Here is a 16650-nt window from a genome sequence, read left to right as displayed (position 1 = left end):
GGTCTGGAGCACAGGCCTTATGAGGAGTGGCTGAGGGAGCTGGGATTGTTCAGTCTGGAGAAGAGGAGGCTCAGGGGAGACCTTATCGCTCTCTATAACTACCTGAAGGGAGGTTGTAGTGAACTGGGGGTCGGCCTCTTCTCTCTTGTAACTAGTGACAGGGCGAGGGGGAATGGCTTCAAGTTGCGCCAGGGGAGATTTAGGCTGGACATTAGGAAATACTACTTTTCTGAAAGAGTGTCAGGCGCTGGAATGGGCTGCCCAGGGAGGTGGTTGAGTCACCATCCCTGGAGGTGGTCAAGAAACATTTAGATCTAGCGTTGAGAGACATGGTTTAGTGGGGTTATTGGTGGTAGGTGGATGGTTGGACTAGGTGATCTTGTATGTCTTTTCCAACGTAGCTAATTCTATGATTCTATGATTCTATGATTCTATGATTCTATGATTCTATGATTCTATGATTCTATGATTCTATGATTCTATGAATGCCTCATCTCAAATGGGAACATCTCCAACTGCTAAACTGCAGAAAGTATACAATGTGGGATGTTAGAAGAAAGGTGCTGGTGCCCTCAGTTAAGAGCTTTGAGGCTGCTGGGAATAAGATCTTCCCTCCGGAAAAGCTGTGTCTTCTGCACCTTTGGGTTCACCTGCCCTCCAGAAGGACATGCTCTGCCTGGTAATCTCCACTCCTGGCCCCAGTGTGCTCTGGCCATCCAAGAAACAATTCTGCTTTCTGTAATCTCCTCCCAAAAGATTTATATCTCATGCTTGGTGTTTGGATTGAAAAATCTTTATTATGTAAGAGATCGGAACTGGCAAAAGAGAATTAGTAGCAAATGAAACTCCCTTCCCTACCCAGCATATTTTGTAATTGATTCTCTTGACAGACCCAGTCGACGCCCTCATGCTAACAATGTGCCCTCTCATACCAGCTACTATCATCTGGCGAGAGGTGCAAGACTGTCCCACACCTACAGTTGGCAGAAGGCAACTATGCTATGTTAGGACTGTGTCTTGGGGGTGGGATTGCCCTGGGCAGCAGTTCATGGGGGGAGCGGGCAGAAGAAAGCTGCCAAAATGCTCCCAGTCTGTGGTGTCCATTGCCTGCAGGTCTGCAGACAGCAAAACAGAAATCTGTCTTGTAGGGAGCCTGCTGCTTGGCCAAGTTTGGGAGATGCAAGGGAGAGCCTGTGGGAGAAACTGGGTCCAGTCCTGCAAGGAGCAATAACAAGCAGGCCTGGCTTTGAGGACTGCCACCACAGCACATTTGCACACTGTAAATCAACTGCCAGTGCTGGGCAAAGCTGACAGCCTTTGGAAATGCTCCTATGGTGTCAGAGCACTGACTGCATTGAGCACGCCCTACTACAGACACTGACAGGGCTGCAGCCACAGCTCCAGGCAACCTTGAAAACCTCGCAGCCAGAATGGGCCCACGCAGTCCCTGCCCAGGGTTCTCCTCCCTGTGTGTGGGAAGCAGCACTTGTACAAGAAGCTCCAGCCCACATGCAAACAGTGTGAAGCGACCTGGGGCCAAGAGGCAGATGACTGTCCTCACATTGTACCGACCTGCCTCCCGCTTCTGGCAGAGGTGGCTCTCCTGGACCAACCCTGCTCTGCAGCCCCTACAGCACCACAGCCCCCTGCAGATCCCTGGGGTGTCCCCGGCCCGCGGCCTCTCTTCCATGGCCGCCACCATCCGCTTTTCGCCAGCCACCCGCAGCCTCTTCGATGAGCCGCTGGGTATCGCCGTGCAGGGCCTCGGCCCGCGGCAGCAGGTCACCCTGCGGGCGTCCTTGCGGGACGAGGCGGGAGAGCTGTTCGAGGCCCACGCGCGGTACCAAGCGGCGGAGGATGGGGAGCTGGACCTGGCCCGCTGCCCCGCGCTGCCGGGAGGCAGCTTCAGCGGCCTGGAGCCCATGGGGCTGCTGTGGGCGCTGCAGCCCCGCAAGCCCTTCTGGCGGCTGGTGAAGAGGGACGTGCTGACCCCCTTCCGCCTGCAGCTGGAGGTGCTGGAGGGCCACGGGGACGGCCCCGGGCGGCTCCTGGCCCAGGCCCAGCACGAGCGGGCGTTCCTGCGGGACGGGATGCGCAGGGTACCGGTGCGAGAGGGGAAGATCCGGGCAACGCTCTTCCTGCCCCCCGGTGAGTACTAGCTGTAGCCATCCTGTTTTTTCTAAAAGTATCGTGTTTGTCAGGGCAAGCTGTTTCATGACCTTCATAAAGAGGAGCCCATGAAAACTCCCATCCCTGTTTTCCTCCCTACCATCCCACTGACCCATCTGACCATCATTTACATTCACCTAGCCACATGAATGCTAGAACAAGGTAACAGAAACAGGCAAAGGAATAATTCTTTCCAAGAGCCTGAGGGTACAAATGTGGAGGAACGCACAGCAAGCAACAATGAGTGTGGCACTAGGCCTCTGGAGCCAAGAGGCTGAGATAAAGACCTGCGGAGAGAGTCTATGTGCCAGTCCTGCCTTGCTGCCCAGAGCTGTGTCCACATGAAAAGCCAGGGAGTCCTCCTCCTGGAAGGTTTAGAGTATGCTCCCTCTCCTCATGGCACAGCAGCCACTATGTGGTGACGATGGTTCACTATGTTCGAGTTCCTTTGTTGGTACCCATGACCTGTGGACAACTTCATTATGTGAAATGTGGAAGATGAGGGACTCAAGAACTTTTATGGAGAAGAAACCATTCCAGCAGGAAAAGACAAATACTGAATAGCCCTAGTAAAGGATTTCCTTTTGGAGGTGTATGACTTGCTCAAGACACCACCAGGTTGCAATACGGGCTGGGCTGCTAAACACAGACCTCCTTGCCAGGGTCCAGGGCGTGTGATGGCTGACTTCTCATCCTCAGCATCCCCTTTGGCAGTGAGGCCAGGGGTCCTTCCCCTGCCTGTTGACCAGGAGATTAAGAAAGCCACCTGCACACATTTTGTTTCCAAACTTTCCTGCTTCCCTTCACTTGCACTGCTTACAGTAAGCTGACTCATTTTTTCAGTGTCCCCAGACCCGCTCCTTTAAACAGTGTGTGTTTTAAAATTATAGACTCTTGCCACAGTCCCTGTCTCTTTGAAATGTTTCCTAGGCAGAGAACAGAAGGATTTTATTCTCATCCTGCAGCCATTTAGGAGTTGGATACCACTTAGCAAATGACCTAAAGCCATACAAAAGTGGAGAGTCCAAATGGCTTTCGCTACAGTGCTGTCCCACCTCCCTTCAGCACCCGCACAGACTTACCCAGTGCTAGGACCTTTTCTGTGCATGTTCATTGTAAGCCCACAGTGCTGTGCTACACTCAGCTAAGCCATGGGTCACAGGCAACTGCAATCCTGCTCTCTGTGGTACACAGCCACTGCTTTGAATGCTCAGTCTATGTAAAGCCAGTTGATGTGCTCTCACCTGCATGCAAACAGTAGAGGAATAGTAATGGAAGAGGTCTTTTTAGCAGGCAGCATTGAATAGTCGAGTGACTTGTCATGTCCTTTCCCCAAAAAACACAGTCTTCTGCAGTTCCTATTGTGTATCTGGTTTTATGTGTTTTAAATCAAAGAAACATTAAAAGGGCTAATTTAATGCAATACTGCTCTTGTCTGCTGCAGGACAAGGCCCCTTTCCAGGAGTCATCAACATAGAGGGACTTGGAGGAGGTCTTTGGGAGCACAGAGCCAGCCTGCTGGCCAATCATGGCTTTGCCACACTGGCCCTGGCTTATTACCAGTATGAGGATCTGATTCAGAAGCCGACCAAACTCCATCTGGAATATTTTGAAGAGGCAGTGAACTACATGCTGCAGCACACACAGGTAGTAGCACACTCCCTGGCCCCTGGGATCCAGGGAATGCTTCTTCCCTGGAGTGCCTATCCCTACACCTGAGTTATCTTCAGGGTGAAGCTGCTGGACGCTTGCCCAACCCCATGGCTGGCATCTGCAGGGTGTCTGAGCCCTAGAAAAGAGGAAGGACTAAACAGATATGCACTGGAAGGGTGGTGGAAAGAGATCCCAAAGTACTCCCAAGAGAGACAGCTGAGACATAACAAGGTGGAGAGGTTGAGCAGGAGAGCCTTCATGAATCACCACCCTTCTTTCCTTCTCCTTCGGTGCGATGTTTAGCACTTGTCCAGCAGAAAAACTAACCATTGCCATCCCCTCCTTTGTACTGTTGTGTAAACTCTCAACATTACACAACATCCCCTTCCAGTAATTAGCTGTTGTGTTTTTCAGCTCAGTACTGATGGGGCTTTCCTCCTATCCACCAGGTAAAGGGACCGGGGATTGGTCTGCTCGGTCACTCCAAAGGAGGTGATCTGTCTCTTGCCATGGCTGCCTTCCTGAAGAATATCACAGCAGTGGCTTCCATCAATGGCCCTGTGGCCACTACAGCTTTTCCTCTGGGCTACAAGGATAAAACTATCCCCCCTTTGATATGTGATGAACAGCGTGCCAAGGTTTATGATGACAATATCCTTGATTACTCTGAAGTCATTTTTGACCCCTTTAAAGCCCCTGGCAACCAAAGCCTAATCCCACTAGAGAAAGCTGAGGCACATTTACTATTAATCGCTGGACAAGATGATCGTATTATCAACAGTAAGTATTATGTCACTGAAGTCTGCAAGTATTTGCAGGCTCAAGGGAAGGAAAATGTTCAGACACTCATTTACCCCGGAGCAGGGCACTACATTGACCCTCCCTTTTCACCCTGTTATCCAATAGGAAACCATCCCCTTTATCAAAAACGAGCTGTCCTGGGTGGAGAGCGCACAGCTCATTCTAAAGCACAGGTTCATGCTTGGCTACAGATACAGGCTTTTTTCTACAAACATCTAAATGACAAGTGATGTGTATACAAGTAACACACAACTTTGAACAAACAGATCTGATGAATTATTTTACTTTTATCAGGTCAACTCTCTTTTGCAGCTGTACCAATACAGCTACGGTGTCTTCAATGACTTTGCACAACCATAACTCAGAAAAGAGTTAGGTTTTCTTGTTCACTTTTACCCTGAACATTTTTGCTCAAGTGTCAAGAAAAGGAATGGAGAATAGGTGATAGGAAGAAAAGTTATTTTTCTCATCTGTTTTCTAATTTTATATTTGACTGTGCTTTTCAAATTACTGTGGCCTCCACGTGCATATACTATCCACAACTCACACTTCAAGACATTCCAAATACTAATTTTGGTGCATAGATTTCACCACTGTTATGGTAAATATCACAAATGAAAATGTTTCTGAACTCTGAGAATGCTGGAAGTGTGCAATAATGGATTTTATAGCGAGGATGCCATGGTGTCTCTGGCTAGCCCTCTGGAAGGGTTGTTTGTATTCTGTTTCCATCTGCCCTTCAGAAGAAAGTGCTCTGCTTCATGTATACTTCCAGCTCTAACATGTAATGCAAAAAGCCATATTTACAATCATCGTGCTCTTCTTCCATAAAATGCAGAAACTTTTCAGCTTTGTTATTAGAGCTGGTTAAGGTCAGACTAATTTGGGAACAGAGCTAGAGCAGCTCGAACAGGAACCAAAGGCATGAGGGGACCCTCCCACTGAGTCACGAGATTCAGAGCGAACCACCTTGCTTTCTACATTCCTTTTGTTGGCCTAAGTGCAGCTAGATCCAGTCTAAGTCTCAGACTTGGTCAGTGGTTCACATCTTAGCAGTTTCTCCCATCCACACACATACAACTAACCAGATAGTCACAAACAGTTGCAGACAAATTGGAATAAATTCTCCAAACAATTAAGACTTTACATGTACCCCAATAAACAAGATCTTCCAACCAAATTTTTCAATTTCAATTAAATTTACTTCATCTGTCTTTCAGGTTCTGGACTGACTTGTATTTAAAGTCATAATGATCATGTTTGAGTACAGCAAAGAGCCTGCAAACAATATGATATCTTCACTGATATCCCAATAGGGATTGTTTTTTTAAAGTGCTTTACCTTTTTTAGGGTGGCACCTAGGATTCTGAGGAGCCAGGCTGCAATTCCTCCAAGCTGCAGCACAAAATGAGCCATCTGAGTCACGGCACCGTGAGTGCCAGAGAATATGGTGACTCCAAGCCTGTAATAACGAGAGTACAATTTAAGATGAGTCAGACAGAGGCTTTATTAACTACAACACATTAAGAAAACATCAGGGCAGCAACAGCCCTTCTGCTCCCCTCTTCTCTGTTAGGTGTCTGCAGAGACCTCTCTTAAGTACTGTTTCAAATAAAGGACAGAGATGAGGAAAATCTTTCTAATGTTAGCAAAGCCAGTTGTATATTCTTGGCAAAAACAAATTCTAGATAACTATTCGAGACTAATTCTAGACAGCATTAGAAAGGCCAAGTACCCATGCCTAGGAGGGATGCAGTCCTTAAGGAGCTTGTTACCAGCCACAGCTGACAAAACAGAGAGGGCTCTCTGATAGCCCGGTAGGAGAGTCACACCGGTATTATCTTAGCTCACAAGTGGAGGTAGAAGTGGGCACTGGAAACAGACAGCTAGCTTTTGTTTGGATAAAATTCTCAGCCATACCTTTCAAATCTTACATATCAATAATTTCACCACCACACTCAACTGCTCTAGCTCTGTTGACAAATTATTCTGACCTCAACTAGAACAGCCAGATCAGGCAGAGTGCAACTTCATCAGACCCCTACTGTGTGTTGTCTCCTTCCTTGGCTCATACTCACCGTACAAGCCATATCAGTGTGGATTAAATGTGGGCAGACACTCAAGTCTCAGGTTGTCATCTTGGTGAGACCGAAATATAGGCTGAGACCCTGGGAGGGTTGTCATTAAAATTGTGATTAAAATGTGGGCTGAGATTTGAACAGCAAATCAACATCTCAGAATAAAAGTAAATCTTGCAAGTAAATAAAAGGTACCTTTAAAATCGCAGGCTGGCAAAAGTCATTTTGGTAAGGATAATACGCAGGCCGGGATTCCCTGAAATTTGACCTTATGGCATGTGTGTGTGTGTGAGACTGAATACAAATCGGCACCGGAGTGCCCAAAGTGAGGGAGGTTCCCCCTAATGGGGCCCAGCCCAATATATATACAAAGATTACTAAAATTGGCAAGGTTATTGTTTTGTTTTGTTTTAATAATGAAACAGCTATACCTGGGATGATCCCCCTGAACAATTTCCTTTTGATACTTTCAAATTTGATTTAAGAAAAAGAAAAAAAAAAAAAAACAAAAGCAAGGTAGCACAGACTCAGTGTGCTGCCTGTTTCAGTTGGTAAGATGACGCAGCTGAACAGTGCACTACATCACAAAACTCAGAGCCTAAAGGACTCCCAGGAAAAGCTAAGACAATAAAAATGTAAAAGCAAAATCACCTGATCAACAAATGAATCCATCTCAACATTGATATCTTTCTGTCACACATACTGCTGCTCTTGTACAGCTAGATACTGTGGATGACCTTATCATCCTCTTATCATCCACTTATTATATTGTGGATTACCTTTAATAACCTAAATCTTTAGGTTATTTTTCTCATTTAGCCCTCCCCATACCTTCGAGATAACCTGGATGAGCAGGAGGAGGAAATTGAGTCCACTACTAGCTCTACAAATGAACCTTATTTGAATTGCCCTGTTGCAGAGAAAATTGTAACTTGTCTCTTTGGTACTAGGACTTCTTGTTCCACTTCACATGCCTCTGACTTACTGCACATTGCCTTGTCTTCTGAAGTTGCAAATGGTGTGGGTATCGCAGGATAATCCATCCCACCTCCTGTTACAATTTCCCTAAGTGTTTCACTTGGTCCTATTTCTGATTATTCTGTTTTTAAGTCCTACTGCTCCTATTCACTTGTTGAACAAATTTCTCATTTAAACTAGGATGTGCCATTACTGTTACCCTGACTGAATTTGTATTGATGTTTCACCAGTGCATCAGGAAGAGTTCATCTCTCTGCTCCATCTCTGGGAGTATGAACTTGCATTGACACCTGTCTCTCCAGACCCTTCTTTTCTTCAGGACATCTTGGAGCAAGTATCTTCCCAGATTTGTCTTCTCACACTAACGAAGCAGGTCACATGCCAAGTGCTGAATCTCATACTCAAAATAGGGAAATGCTTCTCCAGTGTGTTCCTCATCATCCTATCTCAAAGGAAGCTGAGGAAACTATCTGACTGGTAACTGATTCCCTATTGCAGTCCCTAAGGACGGTGAATCTCATGACCATCTTTTATGGAACAGCTCCTTTATCCCATGGCTTGATCTCCAGAATGTACCCTTGCTCAATCCAGATCTTATCCTTTCTGTAGATGGCTCTTGCCTCTGACACTCAACTGGAAAACTTGCTTCCAGCTATTCTGTCTGCACTGCATGATACATTGCAGTATATTTCCTCTGTTCCTTCTGTACAAACTGCTGAACTTGTTGTTCTTATCTGTGCCTGTGTTACGGCACAGAGTCAATCCACAGCTATGTACACCAACTCTTGCCTTGCATTTGGTGTTGCATATGATTTTGGTCAGCTTTGGAAACAACATGGCTTTCTTACATCAGCAGGTGCCCATATGATGGGTAGTTGTTATGTGGATGCTCTTTTACAAGCCCTTCTTCTACTCTCTTCTTTAGCTGTCGTTAAATGTCAGTCTGTCACAGTTTTGGCTGGAATAGAGCTAATTTTCTTTATAGTAGCTGGTACTGTGCTGTGCGTGTTTTGGATTTAGGAGGAAAATAATGTTGATAGCACACTTATGTTTTAATTGTTGCTGAGCACTGCTTACTCTAAGTCAAAGATTTTTTGGCTTTGCAAGCTACCTTGTTAGTGTGGAGTGTGGGCACGCACAGTTGCTGTTGTTTTCTTTCCCTCTTTTTTTTTTTTTTTCTTTCTTATTAAACTATCCTTATATCAGCCTATGAGATTTCACAATTTTTCTTTAACCTGTGGGGGAAGGGAATAAGCAAATGGGTGTGTGGTGCTGAGCTGCCTGCCAGGTTAAACCAAACCAGTTTTTTTGAGAAAGGACCCAAAAGAAGGACTTTGTTGCACAAGTTGTGTCAGAGCCAGAGACATTTTCTACCCCTTGAGGCAGCTGAATAATATGATTATTATTTGATAGGTGCAGGCCAGACGCCAGCACTACGTGGTGAGCTGTAACCCTCTAGCACTGCCAGAGTCAGGACATACTTTTTTCAAGCATTTTGTCAGCTTTTTAGGATTCCATAGGTCTTCAGAGATGAAGTCTAAAACCATCAGAGGTGGCAACTGTGACAGATACCTACATCCCATACACCTGTGTCCTCCCATACACCTTGCTACCTGTAACCATCTTGCATCATCACAGATTTCTGGGTAGTATTTTAAAATAGTTGTTTAACCTTAGACAAAACCAGAAACATACACAAGAGACAAAGAAATTGGATTGTGCTGGTTTGACCATCCCAAGGATATTTAAAATTCTCAAGAACTATTGTAAACTATCCTGGCAGAGACGGAGACGACAAAGGTGAATGGGAAGGGGAAAGTGTCCAGCCTCATCCTTCACCCAGACTGGCTCACTGAGAAGAAAAGGTAAAGAATGTACTTGTTAATAGTTTCCAGGAGAAGGTTACTGAATTACAAAGATGGTGGTGATATGGAGTACAAACACCAGATTAGGTTCATGGTCAGTGCAATGTGAGTGTGTAGTGTTATTGGTTTGTTTATAACATAACTTTTGGCCAGCCCTTAGAGTTGATAAAAATAAAAGGAGAGTGGTTACATAAAACAACCTTGAGACACCATTGTAACTAGCAACCAGTAAATGAAAACAATACTTATAAAAAAATATAAGCAAATTTCTTCTAACGTGCCCAGGTCAGATCTGACATTACTTCAACCTTTCAGGCCCCAAAGTGGACACCAAAAGGTCTGCTGTGGTTTAACCCAGCAGGCAGCTAAGCAGCACACAGCTGCTCACTCACTCTCTCCACACACAACAGGATTGGGGAGAGAACTGAAAAGTAAAATGCAAGAACTTGTGGGTTGAGATAAGGACAGTTTAATAAGAAAGAAACAAAAATGGAAAATAAGAAACAATGACATGAAAAATACCACAAACGATGTGACACACAATGCAATTGCTCACCACCTGCCGATGGATGCCCAGCCAGTCCCCGAGCAACGGCAGCTAACTAACCCAGTTTTATCGTTGAGCACAATGCCATACAGTATGAGACATCCTTCTGGTCAATCTAGGTGTCCTAGCTGCGTCCCCTCACAGCTCCTTGTGCTCCCCCAGCCTCCTCACTGGCAAGGCAGTGTGAGAAGCTGAAACATTGTTGGCTCTTTGTAAGCACTACCCTCTAGCAACTAAAACATCTGTGTGTTATCAACATTATGTTCCTCCTAAATCCAGAACACAGCACCAACAGAAATCATGACACAGGCTGATGCTACTCCTTATGAAGATGTCACATAAGGAGATGACCTGGTTGATCACAACAACCTGGCCTCCAGGCTCCAGATTTTGTTGCTACTTATCTTTCTGACTCTGATTCACCTTCTCTTTCAGAACTTTCATTATTGTAGAACAATGCATCTGTAACTGAGAAGGACTCTTGGCTCTGCAGTGGTTGCCAATTATACCCAGATTCTTTACAGTCGTGCCTCATTCAGTTTTACCCTTCCTTGCTCATGTGTCACATCCATGTTCACTCTAGCAAGAGGGGATTATTGCTGCAATACAGTGGGACTGGTTTGCTCCAAATTTTTCTGTGAAGCACAGCAGTATTGCAGTACCTGTCTGTAACAGCTACCTAGTCTATAAGACAGGCCAGTATACAAAACAAACACCTGCAGCACATCCTAAACTTCGCATAGAAATATATCCCAAACTTAGCAGATACATCTCCTCCAGATAGCTAAACGTTGTAATAAAGAGTACATGCTTGTAGTCCTTTATGAATTCTCAGAATGGGTTGAGGCTTATGCCTGCAAACATACTGATGCCACTACTGTGGCCTAGAAACTTTTAAGAGACTTGATACTGCGATTTGGCATTTCTCTTTTATAGATAGTAATCAAGGCACTCATTTCACAAGCCAAACAACTAAAAGTATTTGGACAGCTTTAAACATTAAGCAACACCTGCGTTATGCCTCAACCCAGCAGTGCAGCAGAAGAATCTCTGACCTGAGAAGTAAATTAGCCAGAGTATGTTAAGAAACAAGACTGAAACAGCAAGAAGCACTGCTGCCGACATATATGCAAAGCACAGCAAATAGGAAGCACAGCCCTTCTCCTCAAAAGATTCTTATAGGATGGCCATTGCACTTTCCTCATTCACCACCTGAAGCACAGCATGAACTTGACCTGTGACTGACGTTCTAAATTTAAATTATTGCAGATCCCTAAAAACCATGGGATATCTGCCTCTTCTCAGGAAAAGGAAGCTCTCCTAGGACCTTCCTTCAGATCGTGCCACTCTCTGCAGCTGGGAGACTGGGCTTACACTAAGGTGTGCCAGCGAGAAGACTCCAGTCTGACGGGAGAGGAAGCACACACACATACACACCCAGCCACCCACCCTGGATGGATCCCATTCCAAGTCGCCCCTTCCAACAAGTCGGCAGGGAGGCGGGGGCGGGCAGGAGCACAGCACGACCCGCGCTGGAAGTAGCCTTCAACGCCAAGCGCCGAGGACGTCTGAAGCCTGTGCCAAGTGTTTGGGAGGTTTTCAAGCCACAAGGGGCGGAGCGCAGCAGTAAAATTAGAAGTATTTCATATTAATATGTTCGTATTTAACACCCAACGTCCCTGCCCGGTAGTCCCGCGTCTCCGTGACGAGCTTCCGACCCGCTCCTCTAGGTCCGGACCCTCCCACCGTCCCCGAGGCGAGCTGCCCTCCGGAGCCCGGCCCGGCCCACCTCCGCGCCCGCCCAAGGAGGCGGACGCGCCCCGGGGCCACAGGGCAAATGGGCGCCCTTACATTGTGCCGAGCGAGCTTCTGCTGCTGGCAGAAGTGGCTCTCCCGGTTCGGCCCCGCTCCGCAGCACCACAGCCCCCTGCAGATCCCTGGGGTGTCCCCGGCCCGCGGCCTCTCTTCCATGGCCGCCACCATCCGCTTTTCGCCAGCCACCCGCAGCCTCTTCGATGAGCCGCTGGGTATCGCCGTGCAGGGCCTCGGCCCGCGGCAGCAGGTCACCCTGCGGGCGTCCTTGCGGGACGAGGCGGGAGAGCTGTTCGAGGCCCACGCGCGGTACCAAGCGGCGGAGGATGGGGAGCTGGACCTGGCCCGCTGCCCCGCGCTGCCGGGAGGCAGCTTCAGCGGCCTGGAGCCCATGGGGCTGCTGTGGGCGCTGCAGCCCCGCAAGCCCTTCTGGCGGCTGGTGAAGAGGGACGTGCTGACCCCCTTCCGCCTGCAGCTGGAGGTGCTGGAGGGCCACGGGGACGGCCCCGGGCGGCTCCTGGCCCAGGCCCAGCACGAGCGGGCGTTCCTGCGGGACGGGGTGCGCAGGGTGCCGGTGCGAGAGGGGAGGATCCGGGCAACGCTCTTCCTGCCCCCCGGTGAGTACCGGCGCAGCCCCGTCCTTCCTCCGTCGTGCCGCCTCCTCTGGCGGTGCCCTCCTCGGGCCCCAGGAGGCCCCTCGGCCCGGTGGCAGGCGCAGCGGGGAGTTAGGACTCGCCAGCTAGTGCAACCCGGTCGGCGCAGCCAGCTTTTTTTATCTGCTCGCCACGCTCCTCCTCGTGTACCCTATCTACGAGGTTGCTCTCTAAAAGTGCTAACTGTGCTGCTTCCCTTCCTAGCCTTTCTCCAGATTCCCAACTCAGTCATTTCAGAGTTGCTGCAGTCCAAGCTGCTTTTTGCTGCCAAATTTGCCCCGTTTCTCTCCATCTGTGAGTGGAAGGTCAAGCAGAGCATTACACACGTTTGCCGTTACGGCATTTTTGTCAGAGCTTTGATTGCCTTAGAAATCCTGTGTTGTCCTCTTAGCAGCTGCCCAGACTTATGCTAGTGTTATGTAGGAAACCTCTTCCCATTTCTCATCCTGATCAGGTGCTCATTTACAGCTATTACCAACACCACTACATTCCCACCTTTAATTTTCCCTGTGACCCAGAGGCTCTCACCAGGCATGTCTCTGGTTTTGTGCTGGAACCCCACGTGGTCAAGGAGGGTCTCTACGTAGTATATGCTTTTCTTTCCCTTCCCCTGTCTCTTTCCCTGCCTCTTCCTGGTATCTCCTTCGTGTTAGCACTGCAATCGTACGTGTTGCAGCCAGCACCTCCTTTTCTTACACCCCGTGGCTGGAGGTGAGTTTCCAGTTGTTCCTCAAATTCTGCACGGTCATGTGGAAACATGGGGATTCCTCTGTTCTAAGCAGAAATGGAAATCTCCCTTGTGGCCTCCTCCTTTCTATACTCTTCATCAGTTTGCTGCAACTGCTCTCAGCCTCCCTCATGGGAGTGGCAAGGCTGGTTGCAAATATTTTCTTCCCTTAGTGGCAGAGTAAACTGGCTATAGTGCATTTACGCCGAAAGTGAGAAGCTGGAACCATCGCAGATGGGATTTTTGGGTCCAGTTTTTGAGAAATGCAGTAGGGAAAAGCTTCCTGGGTATTTTTGGAGCAGAGTTTGTTATGTTTGCAGTGAGTTTACATGATACAGTCAGCTAGCTGTGACTGTTATCCCTTCCCTGCCAGCCATGTGCTTCCTGATGTTCACTAAAACATTGGCAAGGTGATTGCTTTGTGCTTTTGTTTAATCTTGAAGCTATGCAGCCATTTACTGAAACGTGGCACAGAATTTGGGATGCTTAGTACCATTCTGTACTTTTTTTTTTTTTTTTTGCTTCTTTTTTTTTTTGAAGACACATTCCCAGGCCTGTGAATTTGGGATATAAATGAGAAATGATAGGTCACGGTGTCCCATTTTGTGGTCTCTTGCAGGAAATGGTCCCTTTCCGGGAGTTATTGACTTGTATGGCACTGGAGGAGGACTCCCTGAATACAGGGCATGCCTGCTGGCCAACTATGGCTTCGCTGTGCTGGCTCTGGCTTTCTATGGCTATGAAGATCTCCCCAAAGGGATGAAGGAGTTCAATCTGGAATATTTTGAAGAAGCTGTTAACTATATGTTACAACACAACCAGGTTTGCTTAGACATTGACACAGTCTCACTGCAGGGAACTGTCATTAGTCAGGTCCTATCACCCTGCAGGTGGGGAAGAGCTGTTGTATTTAGAATAGCATCTCTGTTCAAGTCAGCTGTAAGTAATTCCTTTGATATCCTTAACTCCCATTACAGTGGTTATCTGGCATTTAATTCCAGTTCTTTTGTTTGTATTGTTCCAGGTGACACAGTGACATGAAGTCACATACTAGTCATTTCTGCTTCACTCAACCCAGTGTTGTAACAAGGGAACCAGCTGCCTTGAGGCACATCAGACTTCCAGTGAGGCTGTTAAGTTTACATTCCATAGGATGTCCTTCAGGACTAAATGTCTTTTTTAACCTTGGAGCACGTGATACGCTCCTGTGATCTAGGGCTCAAGGAAGTCTATAAATACACATTTGTTGCCATGTATTGTAGTAAGCTGTTACAGTCACTCCAAATGTTGGTATGTGGTGAGCATGGTTTTCGGTAGCTGGCTGTGAACTCAGCAGTCAGGGTTCCTAAGTTGGCACCTCCTGGAAGAGAGCCCTGCTTAGCCCTGCATCTTCTTCCAAAATTTTAGCCATGTTTTCAAATTTCCCCCCTTCCTGTGCTTCAGACTCGGTGGGTGTGGAGCTTGTCATTGCTGGTGATAAGGCACAAAAGATACGAAATTTCAGTGCTATCTCAGAGCCTTTTTAGCCCTGAGAGTCTTTGAATGTTGGAGCTATTGTGACATTGGCACTCTGAATTTCAGCACCCTGTAAGATCATTTAGCTTTCCCGTTACAGTTTGTCTGTGTAAAAGAAAGTGAAGTTAACCTGTACAAGGCCTTGCAGTTTTGTTAGGATGCTGCTGCAGTCTCAGCAGGGCTTGTGGTTGTAAATCAAGCACAGAACAGTGCTGCAGGGTCCCTTGTATGTAGGACCTTAGATGCCTATACCTGGAGTGCAGATCAGGACGCTGTCTAACTGTGCTAACATGGCAGCACTTTCAAGAAATGGCTTGCATTTTTTGTTGATTGTGATTTCTGTTTCTTTGCCCTCCAGGTTAAAGGTCCAGGGATTGGATTGCTTGGCTTCTCCAAGGGGGGTGACCTGTGCATTTCAATGGCCTCCTTCCTGAAGGGCATCACGGCCACCGCTGTGATCAATGGCTCAGTGGCAAATGTGGGCGCAGTGCTCCGCTACAAGGATGTCACCATTCCACCCCTGAGTGTCAACACAAAACGCATCAAGGTCAACAAGTCTGGGATTGGTGATATCATTGATGCACTTAACAATCCATTAGAAGGGCCTGACCGCCAGAGCTTTATCCCCTTGGAGAAGGCCGAGTGTTGCTTCTTGTTCATTGTTGGCCAGGATGATCACAACTGGAAAAGTGAATTCTTTGCAGTTGAGGGGAGCAAACGTTTACAAGCTCATGGGAAGGAAAAGCCTGAGATAGTCTGTTATCCTGGGGCAGGACATTATATCGAACCCCCCTTTTTCCCAATGTGTGCTGCGTCAATGCACCTGCTGGTTGGCATGCCTGTGATGTGGGGTGGGGAGCCCAAGGCGCACTGTGAGGCACAGATAGATGCCTGGCAGCAGATCCAGGCCTTCTTCCACAGACACCTCGAGGGTGAGCCTTCCAGGACAGCCAATAAGCTGTGATGTGATTTGGGTTACAGTACAGAGGAAGATGCTAGTGTTTCACATTTTTCACATTCTGTTTCACATTTGTTTTGTTAAAGGGCTCTGAATGAGAGCAGAGAGGATCAGATAATAAACAGATGGTTTTCTCTGAGCAGATGGTGGGCGAGAGGTGCATCCTTTCCACACCTTCCTTTAACGTGCAGTGATATCTTGGCCTCCCATTGTGTGTAGTATAGGAAAGATGTGGAAATACAATGATGGCAGGGCTGGGTTTGTTTTGAATGTGAGTTTAAGTGGAAGGTAAATCAGCTGAGAAGTGGGATGAAAATTTACCTTGTAAGTCTTCCTCAGAGGAAGCGTGTTGGATGCCACTGTCCTTACCAGAGACAGTGCACTGTTTGTTTGGTTGGTTTTTTTTCTGGAAGCAGCTGTTGTCTCTTCCTACATCTAGTAATCTTATCTCACGTCACTAAATTGTATGTCTGCCTTAACTCCATCCATTCTGATATCTAATATCTAACAGCAAGTCTCCCATTTAGAGATGACAACAGCCCATAGCCTGAAAGCTCATTCTGGGTATGTGCCAGTAAAACTGATAAGACAGGCTTCCCCTCTGGCTTTCTCAGAGGACTGGGGAGCAGCAGGGTTCTGTTCTGGAGATGCTGAGCAGTTTTTTGGCTCGCGAGCATACACTTGAAAGAGAAAGCACTGAGTGTTGCTAGGGTGGTGCTGGTGACTCTTCACAGTTACCTGAAAAACCCTTTGGTGCCTTACAAAGGCAGGCTGAGAGTGTGCAGCTAGTTGGTTATATCCAGCGCTTGAATTCCACAAGTTATTAATGCACCTTGCGCTTTTCTAATTCATTAAAGTGAAACGTTAACTCGAGGAGTGGTTGGTTTGTGCACA

General features: G+C 47.4%; 2 protein-coding genes across 2 annotated transcripts; both read left to right on the top strand.

Annotated features, from left to right (window-relative positions):
- Positions 448-5948, top strand: LOC110401907 (acyl-coenzyme A thioesterase 5-like). The gene is made up of 3 exons (XM_021403454.1): positions 448-2148; positions 3614-3816; positions 4272-5948. Exons 1-3 carry the CDS (start codon positions 1431-1433, stop codon positions 4851-4853), a joined length of 1503 nt encoding a protein of 500 aa, XP_021259129.1. The 5' UTR covers positions 448-1430; the 3' UTR covers positions 4854-5948.
- On the top strand, positions 10073-16629 carry LOC110401900 (acyl-coenzyme A thioesterase 1-like). The gene is made up of 3 exons (XM_021403443.1): positions 10073-12520; positions 13903-14105; positions 15157-16629. The coding sequence occupies exons 1-3, from the start codon at positions 11929-11931 to the stop codon at positions 15760-15762; spliced, it is 1401 nt and encodes a 466-aa protein (XP_021259118.1). The 5' UTR covers positions 10073-11928; the 3' UTR covers positions 15763-16629.

This window comes from Numida meleagris, chromosome 6 (genome assembly GCF_002078875.1).
Source record: "Numida meleagris isolate 19003 breed g44 Domestic line chromosome 6, NumMel1.0, whole genome shotgun sequence".
NCBI lineage: Eukaryota > Metazoa > Chordata > Aves > Galliformes > Numididae > Numida > Numida meleagris.
Note: the sequence above shows the minus strand (reverse complement) of the source record. Positions and strands in the feature narration are given on the sequence as shown.

Excerpts from the sequence above, each read along its gene's own strand:
- LOC110401907 (XM_021403454.1), top strand. The coding sequence starts at position 1,431 with ATGGGCCCACGCAGTCCCTGCCCAGGGTTCTCCTCCCTGTGTGTGGGA. Across the intron at positions 2,149-3,613 it reads AACGCTCTTCCTGCCCCCCG|GACAAGGCCCCTTTCCAGGA; the intron begins GTGAGTACTAGC and ends TGTCTGCTGCAG. Across the intron at positions 3,817-4,271 it reads ACATGCTGCAGCACACACAG|GTAAAGGGACCGGGGATTGG; the intron begins GTAGTAGCACAC and ends CCTATCCACCAG.
- LOC110401900 (XM_021403443.1), top strand. The coding sequence starts at position 11,929 with ATGGGCGCCCTTACATTGTGCCGAGCGAGCTTCTGCTGCTGGCAGAAG. Across the intron at positions 12,521-13,902 it reads AACGCTCTTCCTGCCCCCCG|GAAATGGTCCCTTTCCGGGA; the intron begins GTGAGTACCGGC and ends GGTCTCTTGCAG. Across the intron at positions 14,106-15,156 it reads ATATGTTACAACACAACCAG|GTTAAAGGTCCAGGGATTGG; the intron begins GTTTGCTTAGAC and ends TTTGCCCTCCAG.